The sequence below is a fragment of the Perissodus microlepis genome, chromosome 1, assembly GCF_051167445.1.
Source record: "Perissodus microlepis isolate ML-2025 ecotype Zambia chromosome 1, ASM5116744v1, whole genome shotgun sequence".
Classification (NCBI taxonomy): Eukaryota; Metazoa; Chordata; class Actinopteri; order Cichliformes; family Cichlidae; genus Perissodus; species Perissodus microlepis.
This window is the reverse complement of record NC_140461.1, coordinates 34,626,679-34,649,314: the sequence shown is the minus strand read 5'-3', so window position 1 is coordinate 34,649,314 and position 22,636 is coordinate 34,626,679. Positions and strand designations below refer to the sequence as shown.

The window sequence follows — 22,636 nt, the reverse complement described above, 5'->3', positions numbered from 1 at the left end:
GGTTCAGTCAGCTGATGCTAGTGCTAACCAGCCGGACTGAAAGTGAATCCTGTGGCAGAGACGGATCTGACGGTCGGACAGGATGCCTTTCTCTGAGCTCTATTTTAACGTCGATAACGGCTACCTGGAGGGGCTGGTGAGAGGTTTTAAAGCTGGAATACTGTCGCAGGCGGATTATTTAAATCTCGTCCAGTGTGAGACGCTGGAAGGTGAGTTAAAATGGATAGCTAGCGGCTAATAGCTAGACGCCAGCTAGTTCCACAAGCTAGCGCTTAAAGCTAGTTAGCTGTTAAACGTTAGTGTCTGTTTTACTGTCGATATAAGTCGTTCCAATTTCTGTTATAATCTAGTCGCCAAGCTCAACATCGATAACTGTCACACGTTAAAGTGAAATAATTTGAGATTGTGTTCGTCAAGCTTGCTGTCATATGTCTGTATCCTGCGTAGCTAGCTTAAATTAACTCAAGCAAGGGCCGGCTATATTGCTGTTTATTGCTCACTTCCCAGTTTTAAGGGAAGTGAAATTATAGTCAGAAGAGATTTTACAGTGTTCCTGTTAACATCGATGCTTCAAACAAATAACATTTTCTCTACCTTTTCTGTGACCATTCGGTTCATATCTTGCTAACTAATACTAGCTAACATCAATATAACTGAGATTTTCTTATAGCAGACGCTTCTTGTGTTATGCTCACCTGCACGGAGCGGGCAGGGATGAATTCAGTTCAGTTACATTTCAGCGTCAAATTACAACACTCCCTTCAAGGTGTTTGATTAAAATTTATTTTCCAAGAGAGACTTATGAACGTGAGACAGATTAGGACACAACCAAGACCAGGTAGCCAAATTTCTAGTCAAGTTAGCAGTTGGGTTGAGAGACAGGAACAGCAACAAATGCAGGGGCACTGCAGCTGAAAGTTGGACCGCAAATCAGTTGAGAAATTGGTTTGAAAAGACAAAAAAATATCTTGTCAGTGAAGTGCAAAATTCTATATAGAAAATAAAAGCTGCCGTACAACACTGCAAGTCTACATTTAACAATTCTTAAATAACTAAGTAAGGTAACATTATGGGGAAACCTTCATACTGATTTTTGTTGTATTAGCCAGCATCTAAACAAAGAAACTATGTTTCTTTGTATGTTAATATAAAACTAGATTTATAGCCACACCTTTTTAGCAGTTCTAATTTCAAAATTAAATCCTTAGAATAATAGAGTCCTGACTAACTGTTTGTCCTACAGACTTGAAGCTCCACCTGCAAAGCACAGACTATGGCAGCTTCTTGGCAAACGAGGCATCTCCTCTCACCGTGTCCGTTATTGACGACAAGCTAAAGGAGAAGATGGTGGTGGAGTTTCGCCACATGAGAAACCAGTCATATGAACCGCTGGCCAGCTTCATGGACTTCATCACGTAAGCTAAACCTGTCGAGTTGAATTGAGTACGGACGTCTGTTAGCACAATTTCTGAATATCATATTATTCATTAATTTAAAATTTGGCACTGTCATGTGAATAACAGTAGACACTGCAGTACTTTGAAGTACTGTAAAGTATTTGCCCTTAATCGGTAAAGTAACTTTTCTGTTCTATAAAGTATAACAGTGTAGAACATTTGTGACGATCCCTCCCCTCCTTCCTTTGGGCTTTAGCTACAGCTATATGATCGATAACGTCATCCTGCTGATCACGGGCACTCTGCACCAGCGGGCCATCTCTGAGCTGGTGCCCAAGTGTCACCCGCTGGGCAGCTTTGAACAGATGGAGGCGGTCAACATTGCGCAGACCCCCGCCGAGCTCTACAATGCCATCCTTGTGGACACACCACTGGGTGAATATCTGTATATGACTTTTCCATCATCATAATAATGTTCAGGGGTTTTATGCAATAAAAACAGGCCCTCAAAAAAAACTTTATCACTCCCCTAAATCTAAAACTCAAATTGGTTTTCACAACGGTGGCTCTGCCCTTTTAAAGTTTATTAATTTTCTTTCTTTGGTTTCCTGTTTAAAAAAGAAAAAAAAAAGACATGAGTCGCTTATAGTTTGGCTGAAAGTTGTCACCCTCATTTGGTCAAGGTAACTCACACGCCTTCAGTCGGTGTAGCGTTTAGCTTTCACTTTTCAAAGCAGTAACATAATGTTTGTCTGTATGCGACACATTTGTAGTGACATCTGTGTATCATACTTAAGATAGTTTTAAACCTACTCTGAATGGGCACCAACCAGCAGGGGTGTAAAACCTGAATTGTGATGTCTTATGTTGAACAGGAGATGGCGCCAAAGCTGAGGAAAACACTAAATATTGATTTCTGTTTTGTTTTTTTGTTTTTTTTTTCTTTTCAATAGCTGCGTTCTTCCAGGACTGCATATCTGAGCAGGACTTGGATGAAATGAACATTGAAATCATTCGTAACACCCTTTACAAGGTAGAGTTTATTTATAACTGAGCTAAGCTTTATTTATACAGTGCATGTCATTCCAGGTGAAATCACAATGTGTTGCAAAAAGCATAATCTGTCCACATAAGCAAGTGAATAAATAAAATGACAGCAAAAAAGGCAAAAATGTGACAGTAAACGCTGAAACTCAAAAGTTAACTCAGTTAAAGAAACAGAAATTCAAAGACCATAATTACTCCAACAGAAGAAGAACAAGTGAAAAACCAATAAAAATTAAATAATTAAGATCAACAGTAGTCGAGCACAATTGTTCCAACCTAAACATTAATACTGATAAAGCAACGTGTCATTGTATAGATCTTTAAATAACTCTCTGGCAGTTGTGTTCTAGTAGACAACTGCAGATATTGTTGTAGCTCCTAATCTTTCCAGCGTTTGTCACAGAATAAACAGTTTTAATAGTCCTCTGGATGTCGGTCTGGAAGCTGAGGGCAGAGAAGTTGTGATTCTGTGAGAAATTGTCAGACTTCTAGCTTTCACTTGAATAACCAGGAGGTATTAAGTTGCAAGTTACCAATGTCCTGTGAACATCCCGTTAGTCTGCCAGTCTGGCCAAATCATTATGGGCAGAGAAACACAGAATATGGTAAAGCACGTGGTATTTTCTGACAGTTGATTTCGTATCAGTAAGAACAAGTTAACCAGTTTGTGCCCGTGGGAGTTGGAGATATTCTTAATATTTAATGGAAGCATTAAAAGTAGTTGTTATATATCTGTGAAGGTTCTCAGTCATGCAGGTCATCGTAGTCTAAGGAGCTTGGAAAGAAAAGCGTCTGGACTTCTTTAAGTAGCTTGAAGACGTTTCACCTCTCAGCAGAGAAGCTTCTTCAGTTCTAGGGTCAAATAGTGGAGAGTCCCAGATTTAAACTCTGTGGGGGTTACCCACCAAGAGGGACAATGGACCCCCTAATGATCCTCTACCTAATCACATGAGCCAAGGTGTGAAAACGGGTGTCGGTCACAATTCACATGATCACATGATGGGGTGGGGCTAGGTTTCACAATGAGCTCACCCGAAACCTTGGCTGATTGTGACCTACACCCGTTTTCGCACCTTGGCTCGTGTGATTAGGTAGAGGATCATTAGGGGGTCCATTGTCCCTCTCGGTGGGTTACCCCCACAGAGCTTAAATCTGGGACTCTCCATTTGACCCTAGAACTGAAGAAGCTTCTCGGATGAGAGGTGAAACATCTTCAAGCTACTTAAAGAAGTCCAGACGCTATTCTTTCCAAGCTCAGACTAGTTGTTAAATAGTTTAAATTCAGAACTGGCGTGAAATTGTTATGTATTTATGTAAAGTTGTCATGTAAAATACATTAAGTAGATTTTGTTCTCTCAGGCTTATCTGGAGGCTTTCTACAAGTTCTGCTCCAACTTGGGAGGAACGACTGCTGACACCATGTGTCCTATTCTGGAGGTGAGGCCTCAGTCTGATTTAGGAACGTGTCACTAGTCTTCCTTCTGGTTCTCTGGGAGGTCTTTTATCACTGAGCAGGTTTGCTCACGAAGACACTGAAGCGTCTTTAACTTGACTCATCACTGTTCTTCTTCGCCTCTGTATCTGCAGTTTGAAGCTGACAGGAGAGCCTTCATCATCACCATCAACTCATTTGGCACAGAGCTGTCCAAAGAGGACCGTGCCAAACTCTTTCCCCACTGTGGCAAGCTTTACCCAGAAGGCCTTGCTCAGCTGGCCCGTGCCGATGACTATGAGCAGGTCAAGGCTGTAGCTGATTTTTACCCTGTAAGTTCAGAAATGGCCTGCAGAATTCCCCATAGAAACATCATTGAACTCGTATGTTTCAAGTTGTTTTCACTTTCATCTTCCAGTTTGTGCTTTGGTGTCTGTCATTGTCCATCGAGGTTCAATCTTTCAGTTTAACGTCTGTGTTAAAGCATAAACTTGTTCTTGCATCTTCAGGAGTACAAGCTGCTGTTTGAGGGCGCCGGTAGCAACCCGGGAGATAAAACCCTGGAGGACCGTTTCTTTGAGCATGAGGTGAAGCACATGCATCCCTCCCTCACAAAGACCTTTTTACACCCAGTATTAACCTCTGTCGTGTAATAGTCACAGACCTCTACATTTGAACTAATTGTTCAAAGCTGTTATTATTTCAAGCATGCTGACTAACTTTGCTGGATTAATGCAGGTTTGTATGTGTGGTTATTAGATTCATTTTCAGTAATTTGTCTTGCCTTCAGAATATTTCATACAGCAGAATTTCTTACATCCCAGTAAAGCCAGTACAGTCACGACATGGTGTGAGTGTGGCTGCGTCTCACTGCAACACTACACACATCCAACTATTTGACTGTGTGAGAGCCTTAACCGCCTCACACAGGTTGTCCATATTATTATCCAAACACCTCACATGATGATTGCTGGAACAGCTCCAGGTCTGAAGCCCATCATTTCTCCAAGCCAGGAAAGTAAAAGGGGAGAAAAAAATCTGACTGTCCAACTAGAACACTCCGATATCAGGTTTTGAGAACTCTAGAAATGCTCAAAATAAAGCCATTTGTTACCATTATTCACATTCTTTTATTATGAATCATGCCGCTTAACTGTGCAGCACCCCACATTGTGCATTACGTGTTATACTCCAAAGGACAGTGAGGAAAAACACATAAACCGATATTAAACATGATACAAAGGTTGTTTCTGTCCATCTGGACGTAGCATTTCTCCCACTGAAAACGTCCAGATGAACAGAATCGACCTTTGGGGATTTACTTACCTGGATGATCAAGCATGCATCAAGACGATACTTATGGTTACTACAAAAGATGTTCATCTATTATTAAAATATGACAAATTAACAATGGTAAAGTGTGGCGCATTATGAATGATGCGCATTGTGAAAACATAGTGAGGACACATCGAGGTGTTCCCAGGCCACCCCAGGGAGATGATCCCTCCAGCGTGTCCTGGGTGTACCCCAGTGCCGCCTCCCGGTAGGACGTGCCTGGTCGGAACATCGTACCCAGAAGCGACTGCCTCAGCTGGGCTCTACCCTGTGCTAAAGAAGAGCCCATCCATCCTTTGGAGAAAGCTCTTTTCTTCCGCTTGTATCCACGATCTTTCACCTTTAAAAGAACTAACAGTAATAGTCTTAACAAGCGATCGGGCCTAGATTAACAGAGTTATGTTGTTTCTCAACAATGAAGCTCCATCTTGTGGCAGACGCCTGCATAACATTTACTGGCATTGGCCGTCAATGTAAAACCATTAAACGACTGGTACGTCTGATAAAGACTAGTGATGATTAGTCGACTAGTTTCTTCTATAGGCAGAAAAGATGGCTGCCACTCAGCCAATCAGTGCCACAATTGGAAAAAAAACCCAACTGTGTTATTTACAACTTTGAGCATCTTCAAATAATGTCCTTTCTTATAATTATCATGGCGTTGTTACAGGATGGCTTTGCTTAAAGGAAAAATCAACAAATGTGCATAATTGTCACTCAGACTAAGAACCTTTTACACTAGATTTTAACTAATTTCTGCTTTTGTTAGACAACATGGATATTTATGGTGTTTGGGATTTTGTGTTTAGTTTCCTTTGTGGAAGTCATGTAAAGTCGTTGACATGTGGGGCGGCTGTAGCTCCGGAGGTAGATCATCTACTGATCGGAAGGTTGACGGTTCGATCCCTGGCTCCCCCCAGTCTGCATGCCAAATGTCCTTGGGCAAGATATGAACCACAAGTTGCTCTCCGATGCATCCATCAGAGTGTGAATGTGTGTGAGTAGTAGTTAGACAGTGCTCATGTGAATGGGTGAATGTTGTACTTTGGCAGAGTAGTGCTGTAGAAGAATCAGTCCATTTACCATTTCACTTGAGTTGCAATGTGTGCAAAAAAAAACTTGGTCCAGCATCTTGAGTAAAGGAATACCTGACAAGCTCTGCAATGATGAGTATCTGAAATATAAATGAAACTGAACTGCCAGTTTAGAAAAGATTGGGTTGAGCTAATAGAGAGATTGAGGTTGGATCACTTTATGTCAACCTTAACCACGTCTTTTGTTTTCATTTTTTATTCTTTGACGTCAGTACTAACCTTGTCTTCCCACCTCCTTCGTGTTTGTAGGTGAAGCTGAATAAGCTGGCCTTCCTCAACCAGTTCCACTTCAGTGTTTTCTACGCCTACGTCAAGCTGAAGGAGCAAGAGTGCAGGAACATCGTCTGGATCGCCGAGTGCATCGCCCAGCGGCACCGCGCCAAGATCGACAACTATATTCCCATCTTCTAAGCCGTCTTCTTCCCACCATCATTTCATTCAGTTGGGTTTTTTTTGTTCCCCACAGTCACAGCCTGGTGATAAAGGCCCAGATGGTTTGATGCTCAAGTCCCACTTTCTTCACTCGTAGGTGTAAATTGGTTTTCAACAGTTGCTGTTGTGTGTATTCCTTTCTTGCTTACCAAGTTAAATGATCCAACACACAAAAATACAACTGAAGGATGTACTGTAGTTTTGTTTTTGTTTTTTTTGTTTTTTGTTTTTTTTTGTTTTGTATAATACATATGAATGACATGATTCTGGTTTGTCAGAGCGACATCTTTGTTTAAACTTATTTGACTTTCAAACACTTGCTTCCAATCCTTGTGTTATGTTGCATACGGCAGCTGTTAAAAAAAAAAAAAACAGCAGTGGAAGAATTTGCAATTCAATATGACCAGAAACTAAGGACACGGTACGTTGTCTTAGCCTGTGCAGCTCCAAGTGCTGAAACATGAAAACATCCCTCCAGGTTGTCTTTAATGTGGATTTCTGTTGGTAGTGCTACGTTTTCTCAGCATGTTTGGTGGTCAGTGTGATTTTCTGTCAAAACCAATGAGTGAAATGTGTGAGGCCCTCCTGGTTTGTTGTCTAAGTATATTCTAAAATATTGAAAATGAAACGGCTGAACAGGAACTTCTGTGCTCAGTGTTCCTGCTCCAGCATGAAGATTCTGTGAATAAAGTGGAATGAGTCAGTATCCAGGGCGTATGGATGACAGACGTCATGTTTAAAGTATACAAAGATATATAGATATTTAATGATGACTATCTGATTTTTGTTTTCTCCTGCTGTAAAGGATTTATTACTGTTTTCATCTGTTATTTGTGAAATGTGTATTGTAAATGTGACAGAGTAATAAACAGACTAATGCAGGTCTGTAGACCTCGAGGAACCGTGACATTATTTAGAGTTTTTAAATTTCCCACGGGATAGAATTTATGGAATTTCCTCATGTATATATACATGTATACGTACATGTATATGTATACGTACATGTGTATATATATATATATATACGTATATATATATATATACATGTATATGTATATATATACGTGTGTATGTATATATATGTATACGTATATATACGTATATATACGTATATATATATACGTATATATATATATATACGTATACATATATGTATATATGTATATATATATATATATACGTATATATACATATATACGTGTATATATATATATATATATATATGTCACACACACTACTGAAATTTTAGCTCTCACACACACTACTGAAATTTTAGCTCTCACACACACTACTGAAATTTTAGCTCTCACACACACAACTGAAACGCTCTCACGCACACTACTGAAATTTTAGCTCTCACACACACAACTGAAACGCTCTCACACACACTACTGAAATTTTAGCTCTCACACACACAACTGAAACGCTCTCACACACACTACTGAAATTTTAGCTCTCACACACACAACTGAAATGCTCTCACACACTCCACTGAAACCAGAGGCATTTCCGCTGAACAGGAAGTTGTTTCCTGACAAGGAAACTGATGGAAAAAGTGGTATATTTCAAAACACTACAAGGATGTCTACTCAGCAACCTGCTAGTATAGCAGTCCCCAACCTTTTTTGCGCCACGTAAACGATATAAAAATAAAAAAACGATAAATACCATGAAAACCATAAATTTCAAACTCAAGCCTCAACTCTTGCGACCCGGTACCAAACGACTCACAGACCGGTACTGGTCCAGGACCTGGGGGTTGGGGACGGCTGATCCTTGTTTAATAAAATAGTATACAGGATTAGACTTTATTTTGAAATGTGATTTTGCGGTAAATAAAATCCCCCATAAAGATATCAAACTTTCCAAAACAGACTTTGCATTTTTGGGAAAATGAGATTTACCCACAACCTCTCCCCATAATTCAACCTTATGGAATAATAGGGTAATAACACTTAATCAAAAATCAATTTTCGAGAGTGACTGGTTTGAACAAAAAGATTATATTCATAACAGATTTGTTGGATGATAATGGTGTCATTCTAAGTTACACAGACTTTTCAGAAAAATATTGTCTAAACTGTTCTCAAAGTGAATATAACAAATTTTTGTGAACTGGTCCCACTGCCTCTGCTTCATTTGATTAAAATTTTTATGATATACAATAATTTCTCATCAGTGCTCCCAAATTTATTGCTAGGGCAATGTCAGCTGTTTGATAAAAATGCAATAAGAAATTTGTTAGTAGTTTCTTCAAAGACAAAATATTTCATAGTTACAACAGAATGGTTACATTGCATGGTTCTAATTTAGTTATTTCATATACACTGGATAAAGCATACTAAAAATTTATGAAATAGCCTATTCTACCTAAAGTTAAAGAAACACACTTTAAACAAAATTAATCCTGTGGCAGAATTTCTAAAAAAAAAAAGAGATTTGGCTTTGAGGTGGATCAGTGTTCTTTTTGTACTGATGAAAATGAAACCCTAGAACATCTTTTTTTTTCCTATGCCCTATCACACAATGTATTTGGTGCAACTTAAAAAATTGGATTTCCCTAAATATTAATGATGTGCCAGTATTTGAATTACATCATAATTTTTTTTATATGGATCATCTGGCATTGGGTGTCCCAGACATTATTAACATCATCATACTTTTGAGTAAATATCATATCCATTGTGCTAAATGGAGGAACGCTAAGCCTTCTCTCCCTGGTTTTATTGATGATTTTAAGATATTTTTTTCTTTGCTAAAAAAGACAAAAAGCACATATGCCAAAAAAATAACCAGGATAATGCCCGTCTCCTGCTATTCTAAATTTTGACTTATGCTGAGGCTAATATATTGTTAAGTAATGTAGCTGTCTCACTAAGGTCCAGAATCGATTTGTTCCACGATTCAATTGAATTCGATTCGATTCAATTCAATTCGATTTGATTCTGGGAAATTTTGACAGTCAGAAATATTATAATTCAGATCAGTACATTTACATATTTTTGTATCTAAAAAAAGGAAGCGGACACACGCAAGACTTTATCAAAGGTATAAGCGTCACAGCAGATGCCTTTGTGTAAAAGTAGCTGAAGATAAAACACAGAAAAACATGAAGGTGATTTTTCCTGGCCTGGGATTTTATAAAAAATATTCTGCAGTACATCAAAAACGAAACAAAACCATTAATCAACATATGAACATTACCTCTGACGTTCCAGCGGTTTTATTAGAGACACGGCTAAGCGTTTTGCATTTTGCATAATTTTAAAAAGTTTAAATTTGTTCAGTATTGAACGGCAGAAATTAGGTTTTCTTTTCGGAAGTATGTAAAATGAAAAAAAAAAAAAAACATCGGCCGACAGCGCTGTAAACAACGGTAGACTTGTGCGTAACAAGCAAGCGAATAATGCAGAAAACAGATTTTTAGACGGGAAACTGTTCTTGAAGTACGGAGAAAGAGAGAAAGAGAGAGAGAGAGCTGTACATGAAGTGTGATTTTATTGTGGTGGAAGCAAAACAGTAAACGTCAGAGGGAATTCATGACGATGTTTATGTGAAGCTCAGTTTGGATCTTCTTTTGCTGCTGGTTCGGTCAATATTGTTTGGAGAGAGATAAAACTAACAGCTTTAGAATCGGCACAAAAACGGCGTGAAAACAAAGCCGGACCCTCGACAGATCAGAATCAGCTAGCTGTCGGCTTTCAGCCCCGACCGTTTCCGTGCCGTCGGGGGAGAAAGGCGACATCTCACTGATTCTGATCCGCAGGTCCGCGCTGTGTGTTTACGTCTTTGTGCAGAATCCGTGTACCTGCTCTCATTTACTGTCTTAGCTGTTTGGTGGTTGTTGAAATTTTGTGAGGTTTCACCTGAGATTCTGGCATTTCGGGCAAAATAAATTTATATTAAAAAAATCAATTCAGGATTTTAATGAATCGATTTCACGTTATCCAAGCTAGAATCGATTTTAATCGATTATAAAAACCCACCCCTAACTAGCAGGTTGCTGAGTAGACATCTGTGTAGTGGTTTGTTTGAAATCTACCACTTTTTCCTTCAGTTTCCTTGTCAAGAATTAACTTCCTGTTCAACTGAAATGCCTTCCTGTTTAACTGAAATGCCTTCCTGTTCAACTGAAACGCCTTCCTGTTCAACTGAAACGCCTTCCTGTTTAACTGAAATGCCTTGGTTTTTCAGTAGTGTGTGTGAGAGCGTTTCAGTAGTGTGTGTGAGAGCTAAAATTTCAGTAGTGTGTGTGAGAGCGTTTCAGTAGTGTGTGTGAGAGCGTTTCAGTTGTGTGTGTGAGAGCTAAAATTTCAGTAGTGTGTGTGAGAGCGTTTCAGTAGTGTGTGTGAGAGCGTTTCAGTTGTGTGTGTGAGAGCTAAAATTTCAGTAGTGTGTGTGAGAGCGTTTCAGTTGTGTGTGTGAGAGCTAAAATTTCAGTAGTGTGTGTGAGAGCATTTCAGTAGTGTGCGTGAGAGCATTTCAGTAGTGTGCGTGAGAGCGTTTCAGTTGTGTGCGTGAGAGCTAAAATTTCAGTAGTGTGTGTGAGAGCGTTTCAGTAGTGTGTGTGAGAGCGTTTCAGTAGTGTGTGTGAGAGCGTTTCAGTAATAATGTCCCTTACGGCACCTCATAAATGTCTGTCCTCCTCCAGAAAATCTTATGTACGCAAACACGCGTTGCAACTTCTTATCTTGTGCGCGTTTTTTATTTTGACAAATAGTGGTGCGAATGCGCACCTGCGGACCACTTATGTGCAGCCCTGGTTATTTAGCTCGTCATATTGCAGCCACAGAAATTCTTTTGTCCATGAAACCATAAAGCTGCACTTTCTTTTTGCCTTATAGTCTGATTTGTCATAACTTTTCCGTTTTGTGGTAAGCTTTTCTTTGGCTGTCACTTCTTCACCCTGACCTGTCTTATTTGGCTCAGCAGAACTAAAATATATATCCTGCTGCTTTTACACACGCACTCACATAACGCTCAGCGATTCTCTGCGCGATCAACCTCTCACATGTTTAAGCTTGCTGCGGGAGATTTCACTTGTCATGTTTGCATAGTAAGCTAACGATTGATAAGATGATGTCAGAGGAATTGGTGCGCAAATTATCATCACTCACCAATCAGGACTGTCGCTCTCTATACACAGTTCGTGCGATTGCAAAGTGAAAGCAAAAAACAAGCGCAAATTCAAACGTCTTATGTCACATATTGACAGTGGCTCACCGATGCCAATGACATAATTACCCAGCTACATTTCCCAAAGAATGCAAAAGCATTGACATATATTTTTCCTTCCTATGATAGCCCGACGGGCAGGGCAGAGATAGATTTTGGTAGCCTGACTGGAAAAATCGCTAGCCCCGGGACGTCGGGCTAGCGATTTTGCGAGCCCTGTATCTGATTGAGGAATCACTCATCTTTGGAAAAGAGAGTTTATTACAGAGAAATGGCTCTTTCCAAAATAAAAGCTATACTATATGCTTCTTCTGGGCTATATTCTCAGCAGCATATTAAACATATCAGGTCCCCATAAGGAGAATCATGTGCTAACAGCTGTCTAAATGACTCAGGTAAAGTTTGTAGCATGCGTGCTTGTTGTTTTTGTCTGCTTCCACTTGTCTTTGCACTAGGATGCTGTCGGAGTAAATGTGCAGTCATATTCGTTGTGTTTCCACTAGTGCTGTCAGCGTTAATCTCGTTGAAATGACGTTAACGCCACAACACGGCAAATCTCCGTTAACGAGCTACCGCGGATCGCCCCGTGCGTGGGGCTGGACGGCCAACACGAGCTAACTGTGCTAACACACTAGTTCCCACCCATGTAATTGGTGGGTGTAATTGTAATTGTAATTACCTTCAGGGTCATACATTACATGAAAACCAAAATAGTTCCAAACGCCAGATCTGAATGAGGGTGGGGGAGGTTCAATTTGCCATGTTGGAAGGAGAGCTTAACTTTGTCTCGCTAGCTTGCCCTGCGCTCAGTGAATCTGCGTTCGACTACTCCGCCTAGGCTGCACTGTCGAGCGCAGATCCACTGAGCGCTCAACACAGACAGCATCGTCAGAAGGAAAGTTGATAAAATAAATTAAAAATTTTGTATTGTTCGATACATATGCGTACCGAACCGAAAGCACTGTATCGAACGGTTCAATATCGATACGAGTATCGTTGCACCCCTAATATATATATATATATTAGGGGTGCAACGATACACAAAATTCACGGTTCGGTTCAATACTTTGGTGTCACGGTTCGATATTTTTTCGATACAAAAAAATGTTCATGCTTTTTTAATTTGTCATTTATTAAAATTATAAATATATATTTTAACTCAAACGTACAGTTTTTAAATTTAATGTTGCTGAAACAACAAAGGGATAAAATAATAAATCTATCTGATTGAGAAATCACTCATCTTTGGAAAAGAGAGTTTATTACAGAGAAATGGCTCTTTCCAAAATAAAAGCTATACTATACGCTTCTTCTGGGGTATATTCTCAGCAGCATATTAAACATATCAGGTCCCCATAAGGAGAATCATGTGCTAACGGCTGTCTAAATGACTCGGGTAAAGTTTGTAGCATGCGTGCTTGTTGTTTTTGTCTGCTTCCACTTGTCTTGGATGATGTCGGCGTAAATGTGCAGTCATATTCATTTTGTTCCCACTAGTGCTGTCAGTGTTAATCTGAAATGACGTTAACGCCACAACACGGCAAATCTCCGTTAACGAGCTACCGCGGATCGCCCCGTCAGTGGGGCCGGACGGTGTCAACACGTTAACAAGCAAACTGCGCTAACGCAGTAGTTCCCACCCATGTAATTGAGCATTGCGTGGCACATCCGACATACTGTTTTACTTTAGTCCATGACGCACTTACCTTCAGGGTCATACGTCACATGAAGACCAAAATAGGTCCAATTGCCAGATCTGAATGAGGGTGGGGGAGGTTAAATTTGCCATGTTGCAACGAGCTTAGCTTCTGTCTTGCTAGCTTGCGCTGCGCTCAGTGGATCTGCACTTGACAGTGCAGCCTAGGCGGAGTAGTCGAACACAGATCCACTGAGCTCTCAACACAGACAGCATCGTCAGAAGAAAAGTTGTTGTTTTAAAGTAAATTAAAAATTTTGTACTCAAAATTTGTACTCAAGTACTGTTACACTGGTTAAATTGTGCTCAATTACAAGTAAAAGTACTGGTGTTAAAAAAAATACTTGAGTAAAAGTACAAAGTACTCTTCTCAAAAACTACTCAGAGTATTAATTACTTTTTAAAAGACCGATGTTTTATTCTGTCGTCAATAGCAAGCATTCAACTCGATTCACCAGTATAAATATTTATGTTCAAAGCACATTTCTCAGATGAACAAGGTATAGAAAGGTAACTTGTTTTGTAAATAAATGTAGATATAAAAGAAGGAATTTTGTTTGTTAAAACAATGACAGAAATGTTTCTGAACATGCGTAGAACCGTTTAAACTTTTCTCCATACACTGAACAACAGGTAGGTAAGTGTCTTAAACTCTTAGCATTTCTGTCACACTTTACTTTCTGAACCTTTTGTTCAGTTTCAGCAAGAGCTGGTTTTCTAAATTAACAGAGGCAATCCGACTTCGTTTGGCTGTGAAGAGTAGACCAGCACAGCTAAAAAGTCGTTCACACGTAGCAGAAGCAGGCAGAGCTGTGTTCAGTTTAAGAGAGAGGTTTTTGATGGCTGAGAAGGAGCAAGGTAACCATCAAGCTCAACTGCACTTTGCAGCCTTCTGGAGAAGAATTCATCTTCATCAGATGACTCTCTTTGCTGATCCTCACTCTCATGCTCTGTCGTTTCAAGATGTTGTTTGATGTATGTCAAGGCTGTAATTGCAAGTAGATAACACAATTTTGTTATTTAAATTTCAGTGATTATTCTTGAACACAAATTTAAAATCGGCAAATTCTCAAAAAGGATTGTTTAGTATTCAGGACAGACCATCAATAACTTACAATGTATTAGGTGAAATACTCACTTAAGCATGTGTTCAAATGTAAAAATACACAAAAATGGGATCACATGAATCCTTACCAGCCTCTATTACATCTGCTCTGTCAGTCCAGGAAGTCTTGAACTTAGGTAAGAGGACTGCAGCTGCAGCCAACTCTGGATCCTCCATCATCGCTCCAAAACGCTTTTGAAGGCCATTTTGCAGGGCTCTGATGAGTGGCACGCATGTCTTGCTTGATGTCTCCAGCCTGCTAAGTTTGGACAGTAGTTGTTGGATTACTGGCAGGAGCCATCCAATAAAGGAAGTGGACTCAGACTGAAGGATGTTTGCAGCTTTCACCAGTGGCTTCATGGTGGTACAGTACTCCCTAAGGAATGCAACTTCTGCAGGACTCAAGCTGTAAGACACAACAACAAAACCCACCATGACTATAATAGGGATCTTCTGATTTAATATTAAGAGTCTGCTCACGTTTTTAACCATCCATTAAGGAAAATTCACAAAATTTGCAACCATATTGGTAGGTGTTCAATTTTACTCACATTTTCACCTTGAACTCCTCACAAATGCTCCTGATGGCATCTTCCCCCTTCTCATCAATGATGCGTATTATCCTTTCAATGGCAAGGTAGGTTGAATTCCATCGTGTTGCATTGGGACGAATGATCTGTAGCTCACACTTGTCCTCTACCACTTCATTGGCCAAATGAGACCGGCCAGTTTTGTTCCAAATGGCCTGGCATTTTGCAAAGGTTGCACGGGAGAGCCTCTTGTAGGTTTCATTCATGCTCTCTGCTAGGGCAGCATCAGTTGTTGCCACAAGGTTTAGCAGGTGACATGCACATCGCTGATGAGGCGGGAGTTGATACTCCAAACCAGAGTCTTCATCAAGAATTGCACTTGCATCATGGTAGTCAATATGGTCAGTCAGGTCAAGAGTTTCTGGGTCTGCTTCATCTTCAGCTTCATCTGCATCATTTTGTGCCCCAAACATGTGGAAGGCCTTGACAAAGTTGGATCCACTATCAGTTGTACTTCTTACAACTTTGCCTCTAATCTTGTATTGGCAATGGATATCATCAAGCGCACCAGCAAGCATGTCAAATGTGTGAGACCCTCTCAATCTTTTGCACGCTAGTGCTGCAGATCTTCTTTCCAGGGACTCTTCCTCTATCCAATGGCATGTGACTCCAAGGTAACTTTTCTGATGAGCTGACCAACAATCAGTAGTGGTAGCAACAAATTTGACTTTATCCAATGCTGCAACCAAAGTCATGTGATCAGCAGCTTCACAGATTCTGGCACGGACAGTGGGTCTGGAGATGACTTTGGCTTGAGGTTGTAATGTGGTAACCAATTCTTTGAAAGATGGCTGTTCTACCACTGCAAATGGCTGTAGACCCTCACATATGAAATTGATGACAAGCTTGTCAACAGTTGCTTGTGGAACATGTTTGTTTGCAGCTCTCAACATCAGGTCTGGTAACTTGGCTTGTGTATTTGCTGAGAGCTTGTTTGGTGTGGCTGTGGTCTTTCGCTGACGAGATATTGATGCCACAGTGATATTGTACTGCTCAATCTTCGATGGATGTTTCCCCTTTAGAGATAAATATTATCATACGTCAGGTTCATACATTACTTCATAACATCACTGTGATTAACACTAAAGGAAAACACATTTTTAAAACATCATTCAACTAGACTTGAGCTAATCTTTGATTGTTTAGCATAGTATAAAAGAGTGGTGAATTTGGTCAAATATTGCAGATATATTGCTGTATTTATTTACAAATGTAAACCAATTTTGAACGATCATTGCAAAAAACATGAATTTCTGTATACATTCTAAGTTCTGTAATCTGTATACTATCTGTAAAAAGAGTATCGACCAATGTATCAGTATTTAAATTTTTAACTCCTTTTTATCAGTATCACCCTAAAGTTTTCAGTATTAGTCAGAATACTAAGAGAGCAAAATATGTGTATATAGCAAATCTAATTTAAGAAAAGGGATCACATACACAAAAATGCTGCCCATACAGCTAACAAATAAAAACAATCCACATTATGTTCTTTAAAAAAATATATCATATTGGGAAACATATAACCCTACTGATTAAGAGCCATGTCACTATGATAGACCTATATCAGGCCAATGATACTGATCAACTCCATCAATCGGGCTCTGGTACATGTCAGCTGAGAGCTGGAAGATTAATTTGAGATGCAGCTCAGCACTGTGTTCAAGTTTGTTTGTTTTTTTAAATATAGGGCAGCTGATTGTAGGCCTGTGAGTTTTAAATGACTACAAATTTAATTTATTGTAATGACGGTGGTTATCCAAATAATAAGCTAAAACATTCCTACGAATTTTTAGCTCAATTATGCATGCACACACACGCGCACATTAGCTAGCTCCGTCTTATTTTAATATCAGGCTAACCAATGGCGGTGACAATATCTTAGCCAAACTAATAACCTTAACACACATGAAAAATAATAAGGCAATATTGTACACGTATAGTTGTAAAACCTCTTACCTCAATGTGTTTTTTTAGATTAGACACTGAAGTCTTGTAAGGTGAAATGACTGTAGAGGTCAAACAAAGTTTGCACTTAATCTGGACGCTGACTCCTTTTCTCCCTCTGTACATGAAAAATTCCTCCAGGTATGGCCACGGGCACGCGTCCTCCGTCTTTTCTACGTCGTTTTCATGGTTGACAGTGTTGTCCTCTGTCTCCATTTTGGCTTCTTTGTCTCCAAATCTTCCGTCTATGAAGTAGTTTGTACTCCACCATTTAGCACCTCTAGACACCTGTGCCTGCTGCTGCAGCGGAGTTTATTCTTTGCTTACGTCTTAAATTGGCGCGGTCGCGATTGCACGGCCTTATTGGCTGCAAAAATGCAGACGAAAGGTTTGAATATTAATTCAAATTGTGGGCGTACTCAGTAGCGACTTTTGATTTTATAAGTAGCGAAGTAGATTACATGGTGTAAGTTGTACTCAAGTATGAGTAAAATTACACACTTGAAAAATTACTCATAAAATTACAAGTACCCAAAAAATCTACTTAATTACAGTAACGTGAGTATTTGTAATTCATTACTTCCACTCCTGGTGTGTATATATACAAGCTGGGCCATTTATATGGCTACACCGTAATAAAATGGGAATGGTTGGTGATATTAAAGTCCTGTTTGTGGCACATTAGTATATGTGAGGGGGCAAATTCCTCAAGATGGGTGGTGACAATGGTGGCCATTTAGAAGTCGGCCATCTTGGATACAACTTTTGTTTTTTCAATAGGAAGAGGGCCATGTGACACATCAAACTTATTGGTAATGTCACAAGAAAAACAATGGTGTGCTCGGTTTCAAAGTAACTTTATTCTTTCATGTATATGTGTGTGTGTATGTGTATATATATATATATATATATATATACATATATATATATATACACATACACATGTGTGTGTGTATGTATATATATATATATATATACATACACACACATGTGTGTGTTATTGTATATGTATATGTATAATACAGGTGATGCTGTTTAATTGATTCAGATTGAGAATCTTGTTTTTGGAAGGTGTTATTTACTTTGACTTTTTACACCTGAATTGAAATTTCTGCTTACTGTAGACCTAAATGTGTCCAATCGTCACAGGCTGCATCCTGTTAGGATTAATTGTGTCCAATTAGGCTGTTTAGCTCCAGCTGTTGTATAGACAGTCTGCAGGTCCCCACATTTAAGAGCTTCTGTTGCATGGAGAGGAACCAAACCACTGAAATGCATTCAGCTATGACCTTACAGCTTAAAACCAAAGCACAACTCTTTGACCTGCATTGCTCTGTTGGTCTGACTGACTGGGACATGGACAAGGAGCTGAAACTGGCTACAACCACTGACCAGTTATATCATGGTGATGGATTTTTTTTTTCTTCAGTAGTGTTTGCTCTTTATTCATGTCATATGGATGAGCAGTTTTGACTTGCTATTTCAGAAGGAATTAAATCTGAAGATCAGACGGTGTGTATTTTGTCATTGTGTGTGTGTGTGTGTGTGTTAGTGTGTTTGTGTGTCTCTGACAGATGACAAAGTGAGTGATCAGTATGTGGTCCAGAGGCCTTCTGTAAGAACCTCGAAAAGGAAAGATGAATTTATTTGGTACGATAAAACATCAGGTGAGCTGCATTGAGTCCCACCCCATAACTCAGCACTGAATGACTCCTTACAATCACTCTGTGTTTCTTAGTTTGCCTTTGAAAATGTGGTTTGTGTAGTGTTTGAATGAAATGGCAAACGGTCAGTTTAGGACACACGTTGGGCTGCTTTACACACTGAAGTGTGTGATTTGATTGATATCCTTTTATTTATTTTCTACCTTAACGCACGTTTCTTCTATGTATTTCTTCTAATACACAAGGATGCCGTTCTGTTACCGTACTGAAATTATTTGTGCTTTGTGTTTGCCACTACAGTGCTGTATGCGTGTGCTTGAGTGTTGCATGCTCAGCTTTGGTAGCCTACCAGTATGCATTTACATCCTTCCTTTATCGGGCCAGTGCACAGTGACGGACAAACACAGATGCCTGCTTGTCAAAACTTTGCTCCACCACTCTGCTTTCCTATTTTATTTATTGTGTGTGTACTGTGAAAGGAGGGAAACTGTTACAAAGAATGTGGTTTTTAATGTCTTATCTGGAAAACGAGCATCCACATGACACTCTTGCCTCTGATTTTTATGCTTCTGGCTTCATGTGTTGGAGAAATTATTCTTAAGTGATCACTGTAGCAAACTGAATATTTCTGTGCATCAGATACTTTTGTGAAACCAAACCTGTGGCTGCTGGTTAATCCCAGCATTGCCTGCCCGATCCAGTACAACGAGATTAATGCTGATGTGGGGCCTGTGTGTGAACCTGCTGAGGAAAGCCAAACTGGGCTCCTGGAGACCCAATGTCCCCTGACAGCAGACCTCCAGGTGTTTTCCTGCCATGATGGTCCTCTCCAGGGGGAGCTGCTGCAATCAGTTTCTTCTGAGTACACGGTACACACTAACCGCTCACAGCCACTCTATTATGCATGGCCGTTTTCTGTTTGCAGCGGCAACCTTACTTAGAGTGCTGGGTGTTTGTGCAGAGTCTCAATGAACACTTCATTTATTTTCTGGATTCGACATGTGAGTGTAGGATTAAACATTTGTGTTCATGGGCTATCCCAAGGCATTCATTAAAGACCAAACACATTACCATTGACCAATAAACATGGGTCACAGGCCCAGTCTTTCATTATTTGGTGTAACTAATCAAAAAGTGATTTCAGTCTCCACATCTTTTACATTTATTTAAATACACGTTTAGAACATTGCATTTAAAAATCCTGTAATGATTGAAACAACCTGTATCTGTTAACGTTAACTGTCAATAATCTGACCATAACTGATGATTAGGTCAAGAATGATGTCATCTCCTCTCAACCCGTCAAGAGCAGACGTAAGGCGAGGACCATAAAGCCCAGGGTGAGAACAATGTATTTGACCTGAACCAGTTTCCTTCAGTGGGATGCAGGCAGCTCATTACTCGCCCCCCCCTTTTTTTTTTTTTTTTTTTTTGGGCTGGTCGTGATCTTTATGCTCTCACTGCATTTAAAAACAGTTATGATTCTGTTATAGGAGGAATTTTGAGTGAAGAAAAGCTAATACAAAATTCATTGCTGCGTGCAAAAAATGCATTTCAGTGTTTGCTATTATCCACACACACACACACCAGCAGCCCCTCTCGCTCATTTTTTTTGCATTTGCGCTTGCTCGCAATGTGTTGCTTGCGCTCTCAACATTTCTGCCCGTCCGTGTTCAACTTTTTCTGTACACCGTTATATTTGTGCCACAAAACAAGCCAATCACAGACTTGGATGCAAAAAAAAATCTGATTGGCTGTTTTGGTCTCCAGTGAGCTCGAAATGCAATATCCCAGAATGCATTTCAGAGATGCAGATCATTTAGGTGTGTGTGTGTGTGTGTGTGTGTGTGTTTCAGGACAATAAGCCTCTTAAACCAGGCTGCTGGCCCCGTCCACCAGTGAATTACTGCATCCTCATTGCCTTGGCACTCAAGAGCAGCCATACAGGGAGCTTCAAAGTCCAGCAGATTTACAATTTTACCAGGTTAGGATTTGATTGCCTAATTGCCCACAAGGTTACTTCACCTTGCATGCTAAATGAAACACCTGATCAGGCATGATTAGGTCTTTCAAAACATCAGATGGGTCCCTTTTCATTTAAGTTATGTTTGAACTGGATAAAACTGCTGCACTATCTGATGTGACTCTCTGCCTGTTCCCAGAGAGCACTTCCCATTTTTTCAGACTGCTCCAGACGGCTGGAAGAACACTATCCGACACAACTTGTGCTTCAACAGCAGTTTTCGCAAAACTTGCAACCAGCTGTGCAGAGATGGCAAGAGGAAGTCATGTTTTTGGCACCTTACTTTAGATGGCCAGCGGCGCCTTGAGGATGAGATCAACATGCTGACAGGAGAATCTTTAAAGCAGCTGGAGAAGAGCATGTCCCACCCAGGTAAATGGAAAGCAATCTTAATGTGAGGGAAGCTCATAGCTCCAGTTTACTGTCAGAACTGGTAAGATGATGACAAGGAATTCAGTTTAGTACCACGTATGTAAAGAAATGGCTTTGGAATAAAACTCATTTTGAGTGTAGAATTCAGTTTGAGGTGCTGTTGGTTTGCAACAAATAACTGCTTTCTTTTTGTTTCAGATATAATTCGGAGCTTATTTCCTATGTGATTTCAGTTAAAGGGGGAAATGTGCATTAAACAGTAGCATAATAAAGAGTGGTGTAAAAGATCCATCTGATGCAGTGTTCATTAGTCCAAATGTATTAATCTGTCTTCTTAAAAACCGAATTCAAGGTTTGAAAAGTGCTTGAATTTCAGATGCGGTGCTTGAAAGTGTAACTGTATTTCATTCACCACAAATAACTATCTGAATAGTTTTCGTATCAGATATAAAAATTGAGTCGCAAAATTTCCCCACCTGGGCTGCCTTGCGCCTCTGTTTCAACGTGTGACCCCACCCCTCCCTCGGACAGTCGGGGATGAGTGCGCTAACATACCTGTAGGTTGCTGTTTTAATGAGTGTTTGATGGAAAAAGACAGTCGCATGATAGGTGAGTCCTAGTAAATTTTCCAGTACGTTATACATGCGGTTTTTTTTTTTGTTTTTTTTATGATTATTTTGCTATTAAACTCGCTGGCGAAATGATTGAAATGCACTGAGTGTGATGCAGTATGGCAGTGCTATTATGGCATATGTTGTGAACTTAGCTAACATTACTTAGCAGTGATATGAGTTAATTTACTCAAGTGAAAGCTTTAAACATTAGCCCAATACATAACTAGCCAACTTAGGCTTTCTGATTAACCCTCTGGGGTCGACGGACCCAGAGTCTCCATTTCAACTTGGGTCGAACGTGTGGACTTCAAACTATACACCAGTTTTTAAATTGTGTTGATAGGACACGTAAAACCGATTTTTTTTTTTTTTTTTTTTTTTTTTTTGTTTTTAATAAAACAGTGGCGTTTACTCCGGTGTTCTGGGAATCCATCCTACCTGGCAAATCGTCCTACCCGTTTCTGCGCATGCGCACAACACGAAATTCAGTGGCAAATTGTCCTACCTTTGTGAATATTAGCTAGAAAAATACTCTGACCGGTAAAATTAACTGCCAAACCAACCTACCTTTGAATGTCACCTACAAGCATACTTAAACTGCTAAAATTTTGTGGCAAATCATCCTACTTTTGTTAATAACAGCTACACACATACTCTGACGGGTAAAATTAAGTGCCAAACCATGCTACCTTTGTGAATGTTACCTACATGCA

The 22,636-nt window shown here is 39.8% G+C and overlaps 2 protein-coding genes across 2 annotated transcripts; both read left to right on the top strand.

The window, feature by feature from the left end:
* Nucleotides 1-7,634, top strand: atp6v0d1 (ATPase H+ transporting V0 subunit d1). The gene is made up of 8 exons (XM_084911949.1): nt 1-209; nt 1,244-1,415; nt 1,654-1,832; nt 2,351-2,430; nt 3,804-3,881; nt 4,032-4,208; nt 4,386-4,463; nt 6,555-7,634. Exons 1-8 carry the CDS (start codon nt 83-85, stop codon nt 6,714-6,716), a joined length of 1,053 nt encoding a protein of 350 aa, XP_084768075.1. The 5' UTR covers nt 1-82; the 3' UTR covers nt 6,717-7,634.
* Nucleotides 7,635-18,440: 10,806 nt separating this feature from the next.
* On the top strand, nt 18,441-21,598 carry foxr1 (forkhead box R1). Its single transcript, XM_084911662.1, has 7 exons — nt 18,441-18,655; nt 18,825-18,917; nt 19,554-19,783; nt 20,186-20,254; nt 20,771-20,898; nt 21,077-21,309; nt 21,508-21,598. Exons 1-7 carry the CDS (start codon nt 18,499-18,501, stop codon nt 21,534-21,536), a joined length of 939 nt encoding a protein of 312 aa, XP_084767788.1. The 5' UTR covers nt 18,441-18,498; the 3' UTR covers nt 21,537-21,598.
* Nucleotides 21,599-22,636: the final 1,038 nt, after the last annotated feature.

Excerpts from the sequence above, each read along its gene's own strand:
- atp6v0d1 (XM_084911949.1), top strand. The coding sequence starts at position 83 with ATGCCTTTCTCTGAGCTCTATTTTAACGTCGATAACGGCTACCTGGAG. Across the intron at positions 1,416-1,653 it reads AGCTTCATGGACTTCATCAC|CTACAGCTATATGATCGATA; the intron begins GTAAGCTAAACC and ends TTTGGGCTTTAG. Across the intron at positions 4,464-6,554 it reads ACCGTTTCTTTGAGCATGAG|GTGAAGCTGAATAAGCTGGC; the intron begins GTGAAGCACATG and ends TCGTGTTTGTAG.
- foxr1 (XM_084911662.1), top strand. The coding sequence starts at position 18,499 with ATGGAGAGGAACCAAACCACTGAAATGCATTCAGCTATGACCTTACAG. Across the intron at positions 18,656-18,824 it reads CACTGACCAGTTATATCATG|ATGACAAAGTGAGTGATCAG; the intron begins GTGATGGATTTT and ends TGTCTCTGACAG. Across the intron at positions 21,310-21,507 it reads GAAGAGCATGTCCCACCCAG|ATATAATTCGGAGCTTATTT; the intron begins GTAAATGGAAAG and ends TTTTTGTTTCAG.